The 16186-nt window shown below is 48.3% G+C and overlaps 1 protein-coding gene across 3 annotated transcripts in view; it reads left to right on the forward strand.

The window, feature by feature from the left end:
* Nucleotides 1–16186, forward strand: part of LOC138266392 (putative nuclease HARBI1) — a 331311-nt gene that overhangs the window by 109810 nt on the left and 205315 nt on the right. Inside the window, exon 1 of one of the 3 annotated variants that reach the window (XM_069215158.1) lies at nucleotides 14362–14533. The exons of the other annotated variants lie outside the window; for them this stretch is intronic. Coding sequence (XP_069071259.1) covers nucleotides 14445–14533 — 89 coding nt within the window. The 5' untranslated portion in view covers nucleotides 14362–14444. Of the gene's footprint in view, nucleotides 1–14361; nucleotides 14534–16186 lie in introns of those variants that run through there. 3 annotated transcript variants of the gene reach the window in all.

Raw genomic sequence — 16186 nt, forward strand, 5'->3', positions numbered from 1 at the left:
CACCCTCCCAGCCCAGGAAGACCCATTCAAAATGCAGATGTATGCAAGTGAGGCTGAGTACCCTGTGTTTGGGGTGTGTCTGAGTGAATGCACAAGGAGCTGTCAACTAAACCTAGCCAGACGTGGATTGAAGGGCACAACAAGGTTTTAGTGCAAAGAAATGCTCACTTTCTAAAAGTGGCATTTCTAGAATAGTAATATTAAATCCGACTTCACCAGTCAGCAGGATTTTATATTACCATTCTGGCCATACTAAATATGACCTTCCTGCTCCTTTCAGATCAGCAGCTGCCACTTCAACAATGTATGAGAGCAGCCCCAATGTTAGCCTATGAAGGGAGCAGGCCTCACAGTAGTGTAAAAACGAATTTAGGAGTTTTACACTACCAGGACATATAACCACACAAGTACATGTCCTGCCTTTTACCCACACAGCACCCTGCTCTAGGGGTTACCTAGGGCACACATTAGGGGTGACTTATGTATAGAAAAAGGGGAGTTCTAGGCTTGGCAAGTACCTTTAAATGCCAAGTCGAAGTGGCAGTGAAACTGCACACACAGGCCTTGCAATGGCAGGCCTGAGACAAGGTTAAGGGGCTACTGAGGTGGGTGGCACAACCAGTGCTGCAGGCCCACTAGTAGCATTTAATCTACCTGCCCTAGGCACATGTAGTGCACTCTACCAGGGACTTATAAGTAAATTAAATAGTCAATCATGGATAAACCAATCAGTAGTACAGTTTACACAGAGAGCATATGCACTTTAGCACTGGTTAGCAGTGGTAAAGTGCCCAGAGGTCAAAAGCCAAAACAACAGGTCAGAAAAAATAGGAGGAAGGAGGCAAAAAGTTTGGGGATGTCCCTGTCAAAAAGCCAGGTCCAACATGACCCCCCACCAGCCTAAAGCCAGGGGAGAACAATCACTATCCTGATGTACTTCCCTGTTTGAGGCGACAGAACAAGGACCCAGGCCCACAACAGCAGGGGCATGCTCCAGTTCTTCGCCTTCCTGACTCCAATTGGATCCCTCTGTCCATACTCTCAGGGCCCACTAAGCCAACCCATGGGGAACCTTTCTCCTTACCTGCGGATCCCATCTGTGCAGCACCTAACCTTACTTTGCTCACAGATGTATCCCAGGAGCAGGATAGTACCACCATGACCAACACAGTGGTGTTGCCCACTCTACCCCCGGGGTGTGACACTTGTCCCCTCCCCAGGGATAACTCTGTCCACCCGGACAGCAAGCCACAGTGATTACTGACAGCTGCCAGGGATGAGAGCCAGGCCCCAGGCCTCTCAAAGCTCTCCAACCACTGTGGCTGTGGAGAGTGGGGGGCGGTAGCCCCAGGTGCTGGGCACCCTTTAACCACTCTCCCTTCCACCAGGTCAGGGATGACAGCCTGAACCTGGTCCTCCCCTCTGGGGCTCTGTACCCTCCCTCCTGGAGCGGTACCCCCAGAGTCCAACATGGTCAGGGTGCTTACAGAAGTCGCCCTGTACCATTCCTCCACCAGTGCAGGGCGGTTAACCTGCAACTGGCCCTCCAACCTGGGGTCTGTACCTTCAGGTTGGACTAGGGCCCGGGGTGAGGCTTCCCTCCCCCTGCCCTCCCTTCTGGGGTCCAGCACCCTCCAACTAGGAGTGGCCTCCTCAGAAGACAACATGGTAGGAGCACTGTTATCAGTAGCCCCTCCCTCCAGGTCCGGGGGGACACCCTGAACCTGGTCTTCCAGCCCAGGGTCTGTACCCTCAGACTGGATCACTGCCTGGCAAACCAAGACTTTCTGGGAGGCACACCTACCCCCCACCAGGTCAGAGTTTAACCTCTGCACCTGACCATTCAACTCAGAGTCACCACCCTGAAGTTGAACAATTGCCTGGCACGCCAGGACTTCCTGGAGGGCACACTGACCCTCCACCAGGTCAGAGTTTAACCTCTGAACTTGGCCATTCAACTCAGAGTTACCACCCTGAAGTTGAACAATTGCCTGGCACGCCAGGACTTCCTGGAGGGCACACTGACCCTCCACCAAGTCAGAGTTTAACCTCTGAACCTGGTTCTCCAACCTAGGGTCACCACCCTGAGGTTGGGCAACTGCCTGGCACACCAGGACTTTCTGGGAGGCACACCTACCTCCCACAAGGTCAGAGGTTAACCTCTGAACCTGGTTCTCCAACCCAGGGTCACCACCCTGAGGTTGACCAATTGCCTGGCACGCCAGGACTTTCTGCGGGGCACACCTACCCCCCACGAGGTCAGAGTTTAACCTCTGAACCCGGTTATCCAACCCAGAGTCAGCACCCTGAGGTTGGACAACTGCCTGGTACACCAGGACTTTCTGGGGGGCACTAGTACCCCCCACCAGGTCAAAGTTTATCCTCTGAACCTGGTTAGCCAACCCAGAGTCACCACCCTGAGGTTGAACCATTGCCTGGCAGGCCAGGACTTCCAGGGAGGCACACCTACCTCCCACCAGGTCAGAGTTTAACCTCTGAGGCTGGTTCCCCAACCCAGGGTCACCACCCTGAGGTTGGGCAATTGCCTGGCACGCCAGGACTTTCTGGGGGGGCACACCTACCCCCCACCAGGTCAGAGTTTAACCTCTGAACCTGGTCATCCAACCCAGAGTCAACATCCTGAGGTTGGACAACTGCCTGGCATGCCAGGACTTTCTGGGGGGCACACCTACCCCCCACCAGGTCAGAGTTTAACCTCTGAACCTGGGTATCCAACCCAGAGTCACCACCCTGAGGTTGAATCTTTGCCTGGCATGCCAGGACTTCCTGGGGGGCACTCTCATCCCCCACAAGGGACACACCGTCCCCAAGGGCCACACAAGAGTCTGGTTGGCGCAGGTCTCCCGACCTCTGCCCATCCGGCAGAGTCTGGGTTTCCCCCAAACCAGAAACGGTTTCACCTGGGTCATTCTTGGGGGGCTCTGCTCTCAGAGCTGACCCCTGACTCTCAAGGTCCTCCACTGGGGTCTGCAACCCCCTCTCAACCCTATGTCTGGACTTCTGCACCCCTCACTAGGAGGGGTACTGCCAGACACCAGAACTGTTGGGATGCTGGCTACAGTCACCCCCCCAAGTTCTTCTGACACTGCGGGGCTTCCCTCAAAAGGTGGCCCTACGGTACAGGCTAGGCTTCCCTCCTGGTGTTCCCTCATGGAACCCTCTAGGACCTGGGACCTACCTGGGACACTACAATCCTTTCCCACCTCACTCGGTTGGGAACCACCTAGCCCACTCCCTTCAGGAGCACCCCCAAATGCCTCTTCAGACTCTCTGGTACTCACCCAGAAGTCTGCCTCCATTGTAAGTTCCCTGGGGTCAGAGACCTCACACTCCACCTGGTGTTGGCGTAGCTCTGGAAAATAAGGACCAGACATATGCTCTCCAGCAATTACATCACTCTGCCCTTCACATGTATTAACCACAGTACCCTTCACCCAACCACCCAGTAACTCAACCTTGGAAAAGCACTCTACCTCACCCTCCTGAGACTGGTGAGACAGTATCTGTCTGTTCCTGACACTCAACCCATACTCTTCTGGGATGTCTCTACACTCTATATCCAGGACGTCCACCAGGGGGAACCCTTTTCTCTGTCACTCTCTGCTAGAGTCAGTAAAGTGTCCCTCTCCCCAGTAGGAATATGACTCCCTGTGCCAGTTCCCCAATCCTTCTCAGGGACCCTGTGCATAACGGGAACTACCTCATACCCTTGAACCGCCTGGGGTGTGTCAACTCCCTTCTTCAAGTTGGGCACCACATCTCTGGGCTTGTGCCCTTCTTCAGCAGTACTAGATGCAAGATTTTTGCTGCCACCATCTGAACTGGACTCAGCCCTTCCGGCCTCCAGTTTCAGCTCTTTACAGCTCAGCTCTTGAGCTGCAATCTTTTCTTCTTCCAGGGCTAAGAGTCTTTTTGCCTCAACCCCTGCAAGATACTCCTCTAATTGTTGCTCCTGTCGCCTTTGACTTCGGAGCCATTCATCTATCTCTGGGTCTCTTTCCTCATCTGAGTAGTCTTCCTCCTCATGTGAGCAGTCTTCCTCCTCATGTGCGTAGTCCTCCTCCTCATCTGAGGGGTACTTAGTCATTTGGTTTCTTGCTGCCTCTCTCTCTGCCCATCTTTCCTCCCCCCAGACTATGTAGTTATGTAGCATCTCCGCCTTAGTAGATCTCCTTGCTACAGGAAGGCCCCATTTTCTGCAAAGCTTCCTTAGGTCAGCCTTAGTGAGGTGGTCAGTACGAACAAAGAATGAGTAGGTAAGCAATCCCATTCTGATAAGATCTTACCAGCAAAAACCAAAATCCAAAGTCCAAAATATCAATAGTATATCCAGGAGGACATCAGAGAATCAAAAGCCAAAAAACATGAAAAATCAAGTTGACCTTCAACTGTGGGTAGGTAGTGAAATACTTAGCTACTGTATGTAACTGCACAAACACAAGTCCTATCCTCACCGCTGATCACCAATGTTAGAAATGGGGTTTTTGGTTGGCAGTCAGGTTGCCCTCTGTCCATGCAAGAACCCTCACTCTAGTCAGGGTAAGTCACACACAATCCAAAATCAGCCTGTGCTCACCCTCCGGTAGCTTGGCACGAGCAGTCAGGCTTAACTTAGAAGGCAATGTGTAAAGCATTTGTGCAATAAATCATACAACACCATAGCATATCACCACAAAAATACACGACACAGTGTTTAGAAAAATATATAATATTTATCTGGGTATCTTCAGGTCAAAACGATCAAAGTTGCAATATGAATTTGTAAAGATATCACTGAAAAGTGATATAAAGTGTCTTAAGTCTTTGAAAGAGACTTTGTTTACTTTCTAAACACAAAGTACCTGGTTTCTGGTGGAAAATCTCCTCAGAGGGCCACAGGAGAAGAGGTACGTGGAAAACTGGTGTGTGCATCGATTTCTCCTCAGCACACACGGACTTGCGTCGTTATTTTCCACGCGGGGAGTCGTGCGTCGTTTTCCGGCGCGCGGACAGTCTCTTACTGTAGTTTGCGGGGAGTACCAGATGTCCCGGGTCTGTGCGTGGATTTTCCTGCTTGTTTTCCGGCTGCGCGTCGTTCTGCGGGGCTGCGCGTCTAAGTTTCGATCTCACGGCAGGCGTTGCGTCGATTTCTCCTGCGGAGTCGGGCGGCGTTGTCCTTGCGAGGCCGTGCGTCAAAGTTTTGATCTCACGGCAGGCGTCGCGTCGATTTCTCCTGGGAAGTCGGGCGGCGTTGTCCTTGCGAGGCCGTGCGTCAAAGTTTCGATCTCACGGCAGGCGTCGTGTCGATTTCTCCCGGGAAGTCGGGCGGCGTTGTCCTTGCGAGGCCATGCGTCAAAGTTTCGGTCGTCCCGAAGGCGTTGCGTCGATCAGCGTCGGTGTGCGGCGTTTTTCTTGCTGCGGAACAAGCTGTGCGTCGAAAAGTTCGGCGCACGGAGCGTCCAAGAGGAAGAGAGAAGTCTTTTTGGTCCTGAGACTTCAGGGAACAGGAGGCAAGCTCTATCCAAGCCCCTGGAGAGCACTTTCACAGCCAGACAAGAGTTCAGCAAGGCAGCAGGGCAACAGCAAGGCAGCAGTCCTTTGTAGAAAGCAGACAGGTGAGTCCTTTGAGCAGCCAGGCAGTTCTTCTTGGCAGGATGTAGTTTCTGGTTCAGGTTTCTTCTCCAGCAAGTGTCTGATGAGGTAGGGCAGAGGCCCTGTTTTATACTAAGTTGTGCCTTTGAAGTGGGGGTGACTTCAAAGAGTGTCTAAGAAATGCACCAAGCCCCCTTTCAGTTCAATCCTGTCTGCCAGAGTCCCAGTAGGGGGGGTGGCAGTCCTTTATGTGAGGGCAGGCCCTCCACCCTCCCAGCCCAGGAAGACCCATTCAAAATGCAGATGTATGCAAGTGAGGCTGAGTACCCTGTGTTTGGGGTGTGTCTGAGTGAATGCACAAGGAGCTGTCAACTAAACCTAGCCAGACGAGGATTGAAGGGCACAACAAGGTTTTAGTGCAAAGAAATGCTCACTTTCTAAAAGTGGCATTTCTAGAATAGTAATATTAAATCCGACTTCACCAGTCAGCAGGATTTTATATTACCATTCTGGCCATACTAAATATGACCTTCCTGCTCCTTTCAGATCAGCAGCTGCCACTTCAACAATGTATGAGAGCAGCCCCAATGTTAGCCTATGAAGGGAGCAGGCCTCACAGTAGTGTAAAAACGAATTTAGGAGTTTTACACTACCAGGACATATAACCACACAAGTACATGTCCTGCCTTTTACCCACACAGCACCCTGCTCTAGGGGTTACCTAGGGCACACATTAGGGGTGACTTATGTATAGAAAAAGGGGAGTTCTAGGCTTGGCAAGTACCTTTAAATGCCAAGTCGAAGTGGCAGTGAAACTGCACACACAGGCCTTGCAATGGCAGGCCTGAGACAAGGTTAAGGGGCTACTGAGGTGGGTGGCACAACCAGTGCTGCAGGCCCACTAGTAGCATTTAATCTACCTGCCCTAGGCACATGTAGTGCACTCTACCAGGGACTTATAAGTAAATTAAATAGTCAATCATGGATAAACCAATCAGTAGTACAATTTACACAGAGAGCATATGCACTTTAGCACTGGTTAGCAGTGGTAAAGTGCCCAGAGGTCAAAAGCCAACAACAACAGGTCAGAAAAAATAGGAGGAAGGAGGCAAAAAGTTTGGGGATGTCCCTGTCAAAAAGCCAGGTCCAACAGTAAGCTACCAGATTATCATTAAAAAATGTATAAAGCAAATTTACTTTAAACCACGTTAATTTAAACCCCACTTTGACCAACTATCACTTAGTATTCCCATTAGGATCCCCCATATAAAACATTCCACTTTATCTACTATTTGGATGATAATTAAGCCTTAATGGAGACCATTTATTCCTAAATTTAACAATAGTATCCTGTAACCCGCTGGGCATTCACATTTGAAGAGGTCTTCATTTCTATGTCACTGTATTTGCAGCATCTCAATGAACCACATAAATAACTGATCTTGTTAATAATTATATAATAATTGTAAAACACAATTGCTTTCTTTTGCTCCAAATAAATAGCAATAATTTATTCACATATAAAGAAACCTCGTTCATTACAATAACTATATTAAATTCACACTTGAGAACAGATGAACTCCCAGAGATAGTAAATTCTTGATTAAATATGATTGACCCAATATTCCTTTATATTTCTGATCTACTTTCAAAATCATAGTCGGTATTTATAGTTCATCTTAAAACAGTTAGAGAATGTCCATGTGCAATTGTATTACTAGAACAATAAAGTATTATAGAGCAATTAAAGTCTTTCTATTCAGCCCCTTCCCCATTACACCCACACACACTGCTCAAATCAGCGCCCTGGCTCGAGTGGTATGTGGTGAGCACAGAGGGTTCTCTCTAGGCAGAAGAACAGAAGACTACTTCTAAGACACCTCCACGCCATCATGTGTTCCATATGATTCAAATGGATAATCAACCATCAGATTGCCACCTGTTGAATCATTTGCCAGCCAGTTGTACACCTGAGGGCTCAGCCACTCCCCGGCCTTCTAAGCCCAGCCTGGCGAGCTGCTTCTCATCGATCCACCAACAGAACTCAGGCACACGGACAGACCTTTGCTGCCCAATTAACAATTGGCAATAACCTCACAACTGCTTCTTTGGCATGACCATAATCATGGTCATTGATGTGGCACTCAACAATCTTCCTTTCTCCTGCTTCCTCAGCCCTCCTGGGATTTCAGGGGTTATCATAAAGTACTAGCACCTGGTAAGTGAAGCAAGTCCCTTCCCAGTCTTCCAAGCCTCTACCCTTTGGCAGTTTATGCAGCATATACAATTTCTGTAATTCATGCGGTCTATACAGGGCGGGCATTCAGTTAGTAGTAGCGAATGAAAACAGAAGACATGTAGCAGTGTGTGTAACAAAGTAAGTTCACAACAGGAGTGCCCGTGGAGAACAAGCCACACTAGCCGCATTCTCTGCCTGCTCCGAGCACCTCTGGGTGGCTGCATGTGGAAGGTGCCAGGTGGCAGCCTCACGTCCTTTTGTCTCAACCTTCTCTTTCCCCCATGCACACTGATGTTAACACTTCCTGCTTCCCAACTCCTCCTCCTGAACAACACTTAGCAGTAACCAGCCTCAAGTGTATTGGTATTCTGTTTCCCTTTCTTTGAAGTGTACCCAAAAGTAATACATGTAAACTGAGCAGTCCTGTCAAGCAGGATTTGACATTCAAGCATGATTTGATATTATAATATCAAAAAGGATGCTCACAAACCATCCCTGCATATTATGTCAGATTCAGAGGTATTATCTCTGCCCATTCAGGTAACCCCTATTGTTTGCTCCTAGTCAAATGCTAATTACTGACTGACCGAAGTGTGAGAGCAAATGGGCCTCTTGAGGCATTAGGTAGGTAAAGGTAACTTTCTAATGTATCTTTTCCCTAATAATAATTAAAAATCCAACTTCATTGAATTAGGTTTTTCATAGCTATTAAAAATAGTTGTTTAATTATTTTTCTATCTGCTTCCTAACCAGGATAAGCATTATTAAAAGCACTAATTTAACTCTGGGTTTTCCTGTCGAACAGCCAGCCTTGCTAGGGTGAAAATACTTTTGGGGCTATTTCCAATGTAAGGACGTGATTAACATTAAATTCCTAAATATCCTACTTTTAAATACCAGACACCCCGCCTTAGTGACAATAAAGCCTACATAGGGGTGACTTATAGATATTCAAAAAAGGAACGTTTTGACCTGTGAAAGGGATTTATTTTGATAGGTTGAATGTGCAGTTTAAAATTTAAACAACCAGGCTACAAATGCAGTCATGTTTGCACTGTCACTGTAGTGGGTGGCAAAATGAGTTAACTAATGGACCTGGGTACACTTTGTAACATATACGAGGGTCTTATAGGCAAGTTAAATGTGTTGATTGGGAGTATGCCAATGTCACCATTTTGGAAGGGGGCACAGCCACTTTATCTCTAGTAGCAGAGGTAAAGTGCATGGAGTTCTACTGACAGCAAAATAATAGATTTCAACAAAAGGCAAAAAATCAAGGGTGGCGCTGCAGAAAGGCAAATTTCCAACACTTTGCTAATGTGTGTTTCTATGTCTCAAGCTCTGACATTCCTGATAATCTTTATGGTAAAATCTCTGACACTCTAGTTCTTCCATCTGTGTCTAATACGTGAGATCACATCTCTTTCTGATCCATGGTTGACCCTAAGGGTACCTCCACCACCAACCAAACTTGCCCTTCTTTTATTTCAGCTTCACTACAGACTGTCACACTCAGGCAGAGGATGGAGATCTTCTGAGATTTCCAGCCTTCAACATGTCTCTCCAAAAGTATTTGAAGCTCAAATACCTTATCTGAGAAAGAAGGGAAAAATAGAGAAAGGGAAGAGAAGACACAAGAGCACTTCATAAGATGCTGCATTGTTAGTAAGGCCTGTAGGAAAGTACCATCTTTCTTGGCATTTTACCCCCAATTTTACCTGTATGTCAGTATGTTTTTCCCTGTCTCACTGGGATCCTGCTGGTCAGGACCCCAGTGCTCATAGTTTGTGGCCCAATGTGTGTTGTCAGTAGTGCTTAACTGTGTGACCAAGGCTCTGCTAACAGAACATCAGTGCTTATGCTCTCTCTGCTTCCAAATTAGTCACTATAAGCTAGTGACTTCATTTACCAATTCCAACTGGCACACTGGAACCCCCCTTATAAGTCCCTAGTATATGGTACCTAGGTACCCAGGGAATTGGGGTTCCAGGAGATCCTTATGGGCTGCAGCATTTCTTTTGCCACCCATAAGGAGCTCAGACAAACCCTTTCACAGGACTGCCACTGCAACCTGCGTGAATTAGTGCACACACTATTTCACTGCCATTTTCACTGCAGTTAAGTAACTTATAAGTCACCTATATGTCTAACCTTCATTTACTGAAGGCTAGGTGCAAAGTTACTAAGTGTGAGGGCACCCTTGCACTAGCAAAGTTGCCCCCACGCTGTCCAGGGCCAAATCCCCAGACTTCGTGAGTGCGGGACGCCATAACACGCGTGCACTGCATGTAGGTCAATACCTATATGTAGCTTCACAATGGTAATTCCGAACATGGCCATATAAGGTGTCTAAGATCATGGAATTGTCCCCCCATTCCAAATCTGGTATTGGGGAGCCAATTCCATGCATCCTGGGGGCTCCACCATGGACCCCCAATACTGCCACACCAGCTCTGCACTGCAGAAACAGCTGCTGCCACCTCACAGACAGGGTTCTGCCCTCGTGGGGTCTGAGCAGCTCAGTCCCAGGAAGGCAGAAGAAAGCATTTCCTTTGGGAGAAGGGTGTTATACCCTCTCCCTTTGGAAATAGGTGTTACAGGCTTGAGAGGGGTAGCCTCCAAGAGCCTCTGGAAATGCTTTGAAGGGCACAGATGGTGCGCTCCTTGCATAAACCAGTCTACACCAGTTCAGGGAACCCCAGTCCCTGATCTGGTGCGAAACTAGACAAAGGAAAGGGGAGTGACCACTCCTCTGTCCATCACCACCCCAGCGGTGGTGCCCAGAGCTCCTCCAGTGTGTCCCAGACTTCAGCCATCTTGTTTTCTAAGGTTAGGGGACACTCTGGGGGCCTCTGAGTGGCCAGTGCCAGCAGGTGACGTCAGAGACCCCTCCTCATAGGTGAAACCTGGTTAGGTAGCCAATCCCCCTCTCAGGGCTATTTAGGGTCTCTCCTGTGGGTTCCTTTTCAGATTCTGCTTACAAGTCTCCATCAGGAATCCTCTGCAACCACTGCTTCATCCTCTGACCTCGAATCAACCGCAGACTGCTCCAGGAACCGCTATAACTGCAACAAAGTATCCAGAAGGGCTACTTCGAGTCTGCAACTTCAGCTCCAGCCAGCAACTGCAACAGTTTCCACGGTGTGCATGCTCTGGGGACTCCCTGTCTTCACCTGCACCAGAAGGACCGAAGAAATCTCCTGTGGAGTGACGGAGTCACTTCCCTGCTCCAGCAGGCACCTTCTAAGACGATGACCAGTTCTCTTGAACTCCCCTCCTGGCGACGAGTGTGCTCCTTGGAACACAAGTGGTGGACCCCTTCGACACAAACTGTCCTAAGGTCCTGCTGTCCAAATTTGGAGGAGGTAAGAGCTTGCCTTCCCTGTTTGCGACAGTACCCCTTGTGCACCGCGTCATCTTCACCTCCTGAGGCCTCTGTGTACTATTTGCAAAAATCCTTCGTGCATAGCCTGGCCCAGGTCCCCAGCACTCTATCCTGCGACGCTCAACTCGCTGAGTTGTTCTCCGGTGGCGTGGGACCTTCTTTTGTAGCACTGCAGCAACCGCAATTTGCACCTTCTTTTGTCCCAGTGTTCTGTGACCTCTGTGGGACCTCTGTGGGTGCTGCTTGGCTATTTGTGGGTTCCCTACAGTATTGGGAGCCCCCTCTGCCTCCCCAGTCTGATTTGAGGCCCCCGGATTGCTCCTGGGTCCAGACGGCGCCATTTTGACGCAAACCGCAACATTGCTTGAAATAAGGCTTGTTGGACTAATCCAGCGCTGCAACTCACCTGCATCCAGCATCTCCACGTGGAACATCCTTTGCATCACGCAGGAACCCGCAGCCATCTTCTTTGGTGCTCTTCTGCAGACTTCCTCCAACCAGAGAATCCTCTTTTGCGCCATCTTCTAGGTTGGCAGGGGCTCCTGTCCTTCCTGGAATCTTCTGTGACTTCTGAACTTGGTCTCCTCTCTTTGCAGGTTTTCAGGTCCAGGAACCGACCATTTGTTGCTTGCAGTCTTGCTTGCTTCTTGCAATAACTCTAATCATGACTTGTAGTGTGTCATAAGGAAACTTACTCCTACTTTCCTATGCTCTGGGGTGGGGTATTTTACTCACTTTTATAGTTTTCTTACACTCCCAGCTATTCTCTACACACACTTGTCTGGGGGGGAATTCGTGATTCACATTCCACTTTCTCAGTATATGGTTTGTGTTGCCCCTATACCTATTTCTTTCTATTGCATTCTATGGTATTTTCTATTGTTTGCACTACCCTATGATTATTTACTTACCTTATTTTGGTGTCTAGTGTATATATTGTGTATAATACTTACCTCCAGAAGTATTGTCTCTAAGATATTTTTGGCCTTGTGTCACTAAAATAAAGTAACACTGAGTATTGTATTTTATTGTGTATAAGTACTGTGTAACTATAGTGGTATTGCAGGAGCTTTGCCTGTCTCCTAGTTCAGCCTAAGCTGCTCTGCTACAGCTACCTCTATCAACCTAAGCTGCTAGAACACTACTACATTTCACTAATAAGGGATAACTGGACCTGGTATAAGGTGTAAGTACCCAATACAAATCAGGCCAGCGTCCTACAAGGCCCGACATGAATTAGTGTCTGGTGGTGGTCTGATGTGCAGCTGGGACCTCAGGTGTTTAGGTGAAGGAAGTTCTGAATAAGTAAGATATTAGCCACAAATTCAGTGCACAAAACTGGCTAAATAGGAGTTCACTCAGAGAGGTGGGACCAGCAATCAGAGAGCAGCTTTATCTGATCCTGGGGTGGTGTTGGGAGTAATGAGACCAAGCGCCAACCAAGATAACAGTACTCACTCCAGGATGCCAAGGAGTAGGCAACTCTAGCACTGTAGCAGTTAACCAATAGGACGAATAACATCTAAATGGCGAAGTAGCAACTCTGAAGGGAAAGGTCGAGGAGCACCTGAGGAGTACTTAGAACAGGGAAAACAACAAAGGTGATAGGACGGAAGGCAAAGTGAACAAACTAAGCAAGAGGGGTAAGTAAGTACAACCACAAAATGTTGCCACGGAAAGAGACGTCTGCAGTGCTGTTAAATACTGGTTCTACTACCACTGACCTGGGTGCACCCTCTGAATCTAGAAGCTCCCACCCATGTGGTGGTTAGCAGTCTAGGGCTTGTTAGTTTAGGCTTCTTGGCATTCTGTGGTGTTTTAGAGCTTCCGGACCATTGCCTAGTCTCCCACAGTCTCTAATCTCTTCCTTGTCTAAATCATGTGACTCTAATAGCGAAGCAAGGAAAGCCCTGGCACTTCTAGGATTGCGTACCACTGATCTGAGCAAATCTCATAGTGGGTGCCTATCTCTGGGACCCCTTCCAAACTCGCTCCTTTATGACACAGCACTGTATTTGGTACTGTAACATATACTTGGAGTAGACTTTGTTGGTGCCATTTGCATGACTGGATGGCTTTGTCTTTCTCAGTCCCTTGCTCCATAACCAATGACTTTTCTCCCTATTCTAGTGGTTGTCCTGCATTTGAAGCATTGCTGCCATATCATTGTTTCAGATAGAATGAGTTGTATCCTTCCACTGCGGAGACAAGGGTACCATTTAGTATTTCTAAGGTGCCCATTTCATGTTACTTTTACTTTTAGCACTTCAAGGGAGCGCATTGCTTTCCTCTCTCTCACCATAGCTAATACATTTCCCAGGTCCATGAGAGACTACCTGTTCCAGTCCACTTTTTTCTTTGCATTTTAGGACTTGCAATCCTGGTTTTACAATTGCATTAACAAGTCTACAAATCAAGAATGTGAAGAAAAAACTTGGCCTAAAGCAGCTGGTCATGCATGGCTCTGAAATACTGACAGGGCTGTTCTCCCTTTGGCCGTGCCTCCCTGACCCCAGCTGCTTCTCTTCCACCACCATCTACTTCCTGCGACCCCAACTCTTCTTTATTTTAATTGTCCAGCTGTTGTAGACTGCTTCTGAACCACTGGCTTCTAATAATTTGGGCGACCTTCACTGCATACCTTCTATTTTGCTATTAGAAAATGGACAATAGCCATCTTCAAATGGTAAATGAATAATAAAGAATACAAAAAATACAAGATGGCCACCTGTCTGTCAGCAGGCAGACAGGCATCTTGGAAGCATTTTTATTATTCCAAGATGGCTGCACAATGGAATACATGCATGGGCGGCCATCTTGGAATGGTTTTTGACATGAAGTAAAACAAAAAACATTCCAACATGACCACCCCTGCATATATACACATTCATGTAGACACCTACAGCCATTTTGGATTATTTTGTTCTTTATATTTCATTAATTTACCGCTCTAAGATGGCCGACCGCCACTTTCAAACTGTAAGCTATCAGCAATGGCAAAAGCGAACAAACATTAGTAAAGCCAAAGGCTGCACACAAGAAACAGGTTGGCTTTGCCAATGCTGATGTTTAGTGACCGACGAGCCAGCCTTCTCATCACCGCGTGCCAACAGAGGGCTTCCTAATGGGAGGGCGGGGCCTACGCTGCCACCCCTCTAGCCCCCACCTCCCCGCCCGCCGCCATCTTTGGGCAGTATTCGTTGGTTCTGATGGTACCAAGCCCGGAGGATGCCTCTCTACTGCTCAGCCGTTAACTGCAAGAACCAGTACCAGGCGGCCGGCAAAGACGGCGGAGGGAGGCCGTTCACCTTCCACAAGTGAGTGAGAGGGAGGGCCGGGGGCTGCCCGAGGGAGGAGCCGGGAGACCCAGCAGCGGGCAGGACCGCCCTGAAGGAGGGGCTAGAAGAAAACACGGACCCTCCTCCCACGGGAAAGGTGTTCGGTGCCCCTTTACCGGCTGGTTGCAGCTGGTGGGGGGAGAAGTTGGGTCCTGGCTGTCAAGTCAGATTTAAAATCTCCGTCATTGCTCTCAGCCTCCCCTGGGCTGGAGGAAAAGTGAGGTGTCCCCTGCAGCGAGAGCCCAATTCTTCAAACAGACCTTATTGGCCGGTACCTTCCTGCTGTAGAAAAGTACTGTAGGGGGTCGGGGGTATCTCACAGACCCCCTGCCGGTGTGTGGTATCTAAAGTTAGATGCACCCTTTTCAAGGAGTGCGGAGCATCTCGCAGACACGTGGGGAGGAGCCACGCGCCCCTCCTAGAAGCCCTTGCGTGCACAGATGTCTGTAGAAAATGACACATCTCTTCCACACTTGCAATGGTTAAGTGAAACTACAAACACGCTGTGGGTAGCGCGTTTGGCTGACAAAGCTGAACGTCGCCCTCTTGACAGCTGTCAGGTGCAGAAAGCAGTAGGTGACTCTCCCTCACGCAGAAGGAGGGGTGCCTTTGGCAGACAGCCCTGTGCAGTGATCCAGGTGCTGTACAACTGCTCCTTGGGATAGTTGTCTACCTACCACGATGCCTGCGGTCTCCTCAGTAAAATATTTTCAAATATACTCCTTTGCCTTCTCCTCCCCCCCCCCCGGGACTTAGAACCAGGTGTGCCTCTCTAGCGTATCGGATGCATCATACAGACCCCCCCTTCCTTCGTTAGACATCCATTTGAGAGGAATCAGTTTGCCGTGCCTGGGGAAATCTAAAGGCGCGTCCGAGAGGGCTGAAGACATCCACAGATTTCTAGGGGGACGTCTGCTTCTTACAGAGAGGTGAGCGAGCCAGCAAGTTAACAGGGGGAGCCGAGCCAAGAGGCTGGCTTTGCTCTAACATCCCGTACATCAGTTGAGCCCCGAAAATATTTGCCATCTAAGTGATGCAACAAACAGCGTGTAACAATAGTCCAAATTATCTTCAAAAATGTTTAAAAAAGGTATGTCTAACACGCTGAAGCGTTGTGCCACACTGTTTCAGATTATATCTCTGCATTAAGAGGTATTTTATTCAAAGTTATAGTTTTTCAACGTTAACTTAAAAACGTTCCAGTCCCCAACCTTCTTGACAATGCTATTAGGGATCCAAAAGCCAAGCCAGCTGCCATATGTATCCTATACGTGGTGTACATTCTTATTACCGACAGAGCAACGTATTAAGCAAAGAACAAGGTTTAGTCCAGCACACATATTGAACAAACGTATTAGAAGGCTCGCTCATATGTGATAAGGGAAATAAAGAATCTCGGTTGAATAACATTTGTCTAGGTTCACAAAATCTGGTGAAGTTGGTAAGCTGGGATTTCTTGTTTCATAATATACAACTCGGCCACTAGACGAGCAAATGTTTCTCTCTCACGGTTTACATCAAAGGCCATTGCTTTGTCTTCAATTCTTGTTACATGAGGTGACAATTTGAATGGCAGGCAGAAGCCACATGAAAGCTTGGGTCGTTTTGGAGTCAAAAGAACCTCAAGCCGAG

Source organism: Pleurodeles waltl, chromosome 11 (assembly GCF_031143425.1).
Source record: "Pleurodeles waltl isolate 20211129_DDA chromosome 11, aPleWal1.hap1.20221129, whole genome shotgun sequence".
Classification (NCBI taxonomy): domain Eukaryota; kingdom Metazoa; phylum Chordata; class Amphibia; order Caudata; family Salamandridae; genus Pleurodeles; species Pleurodeles waltl.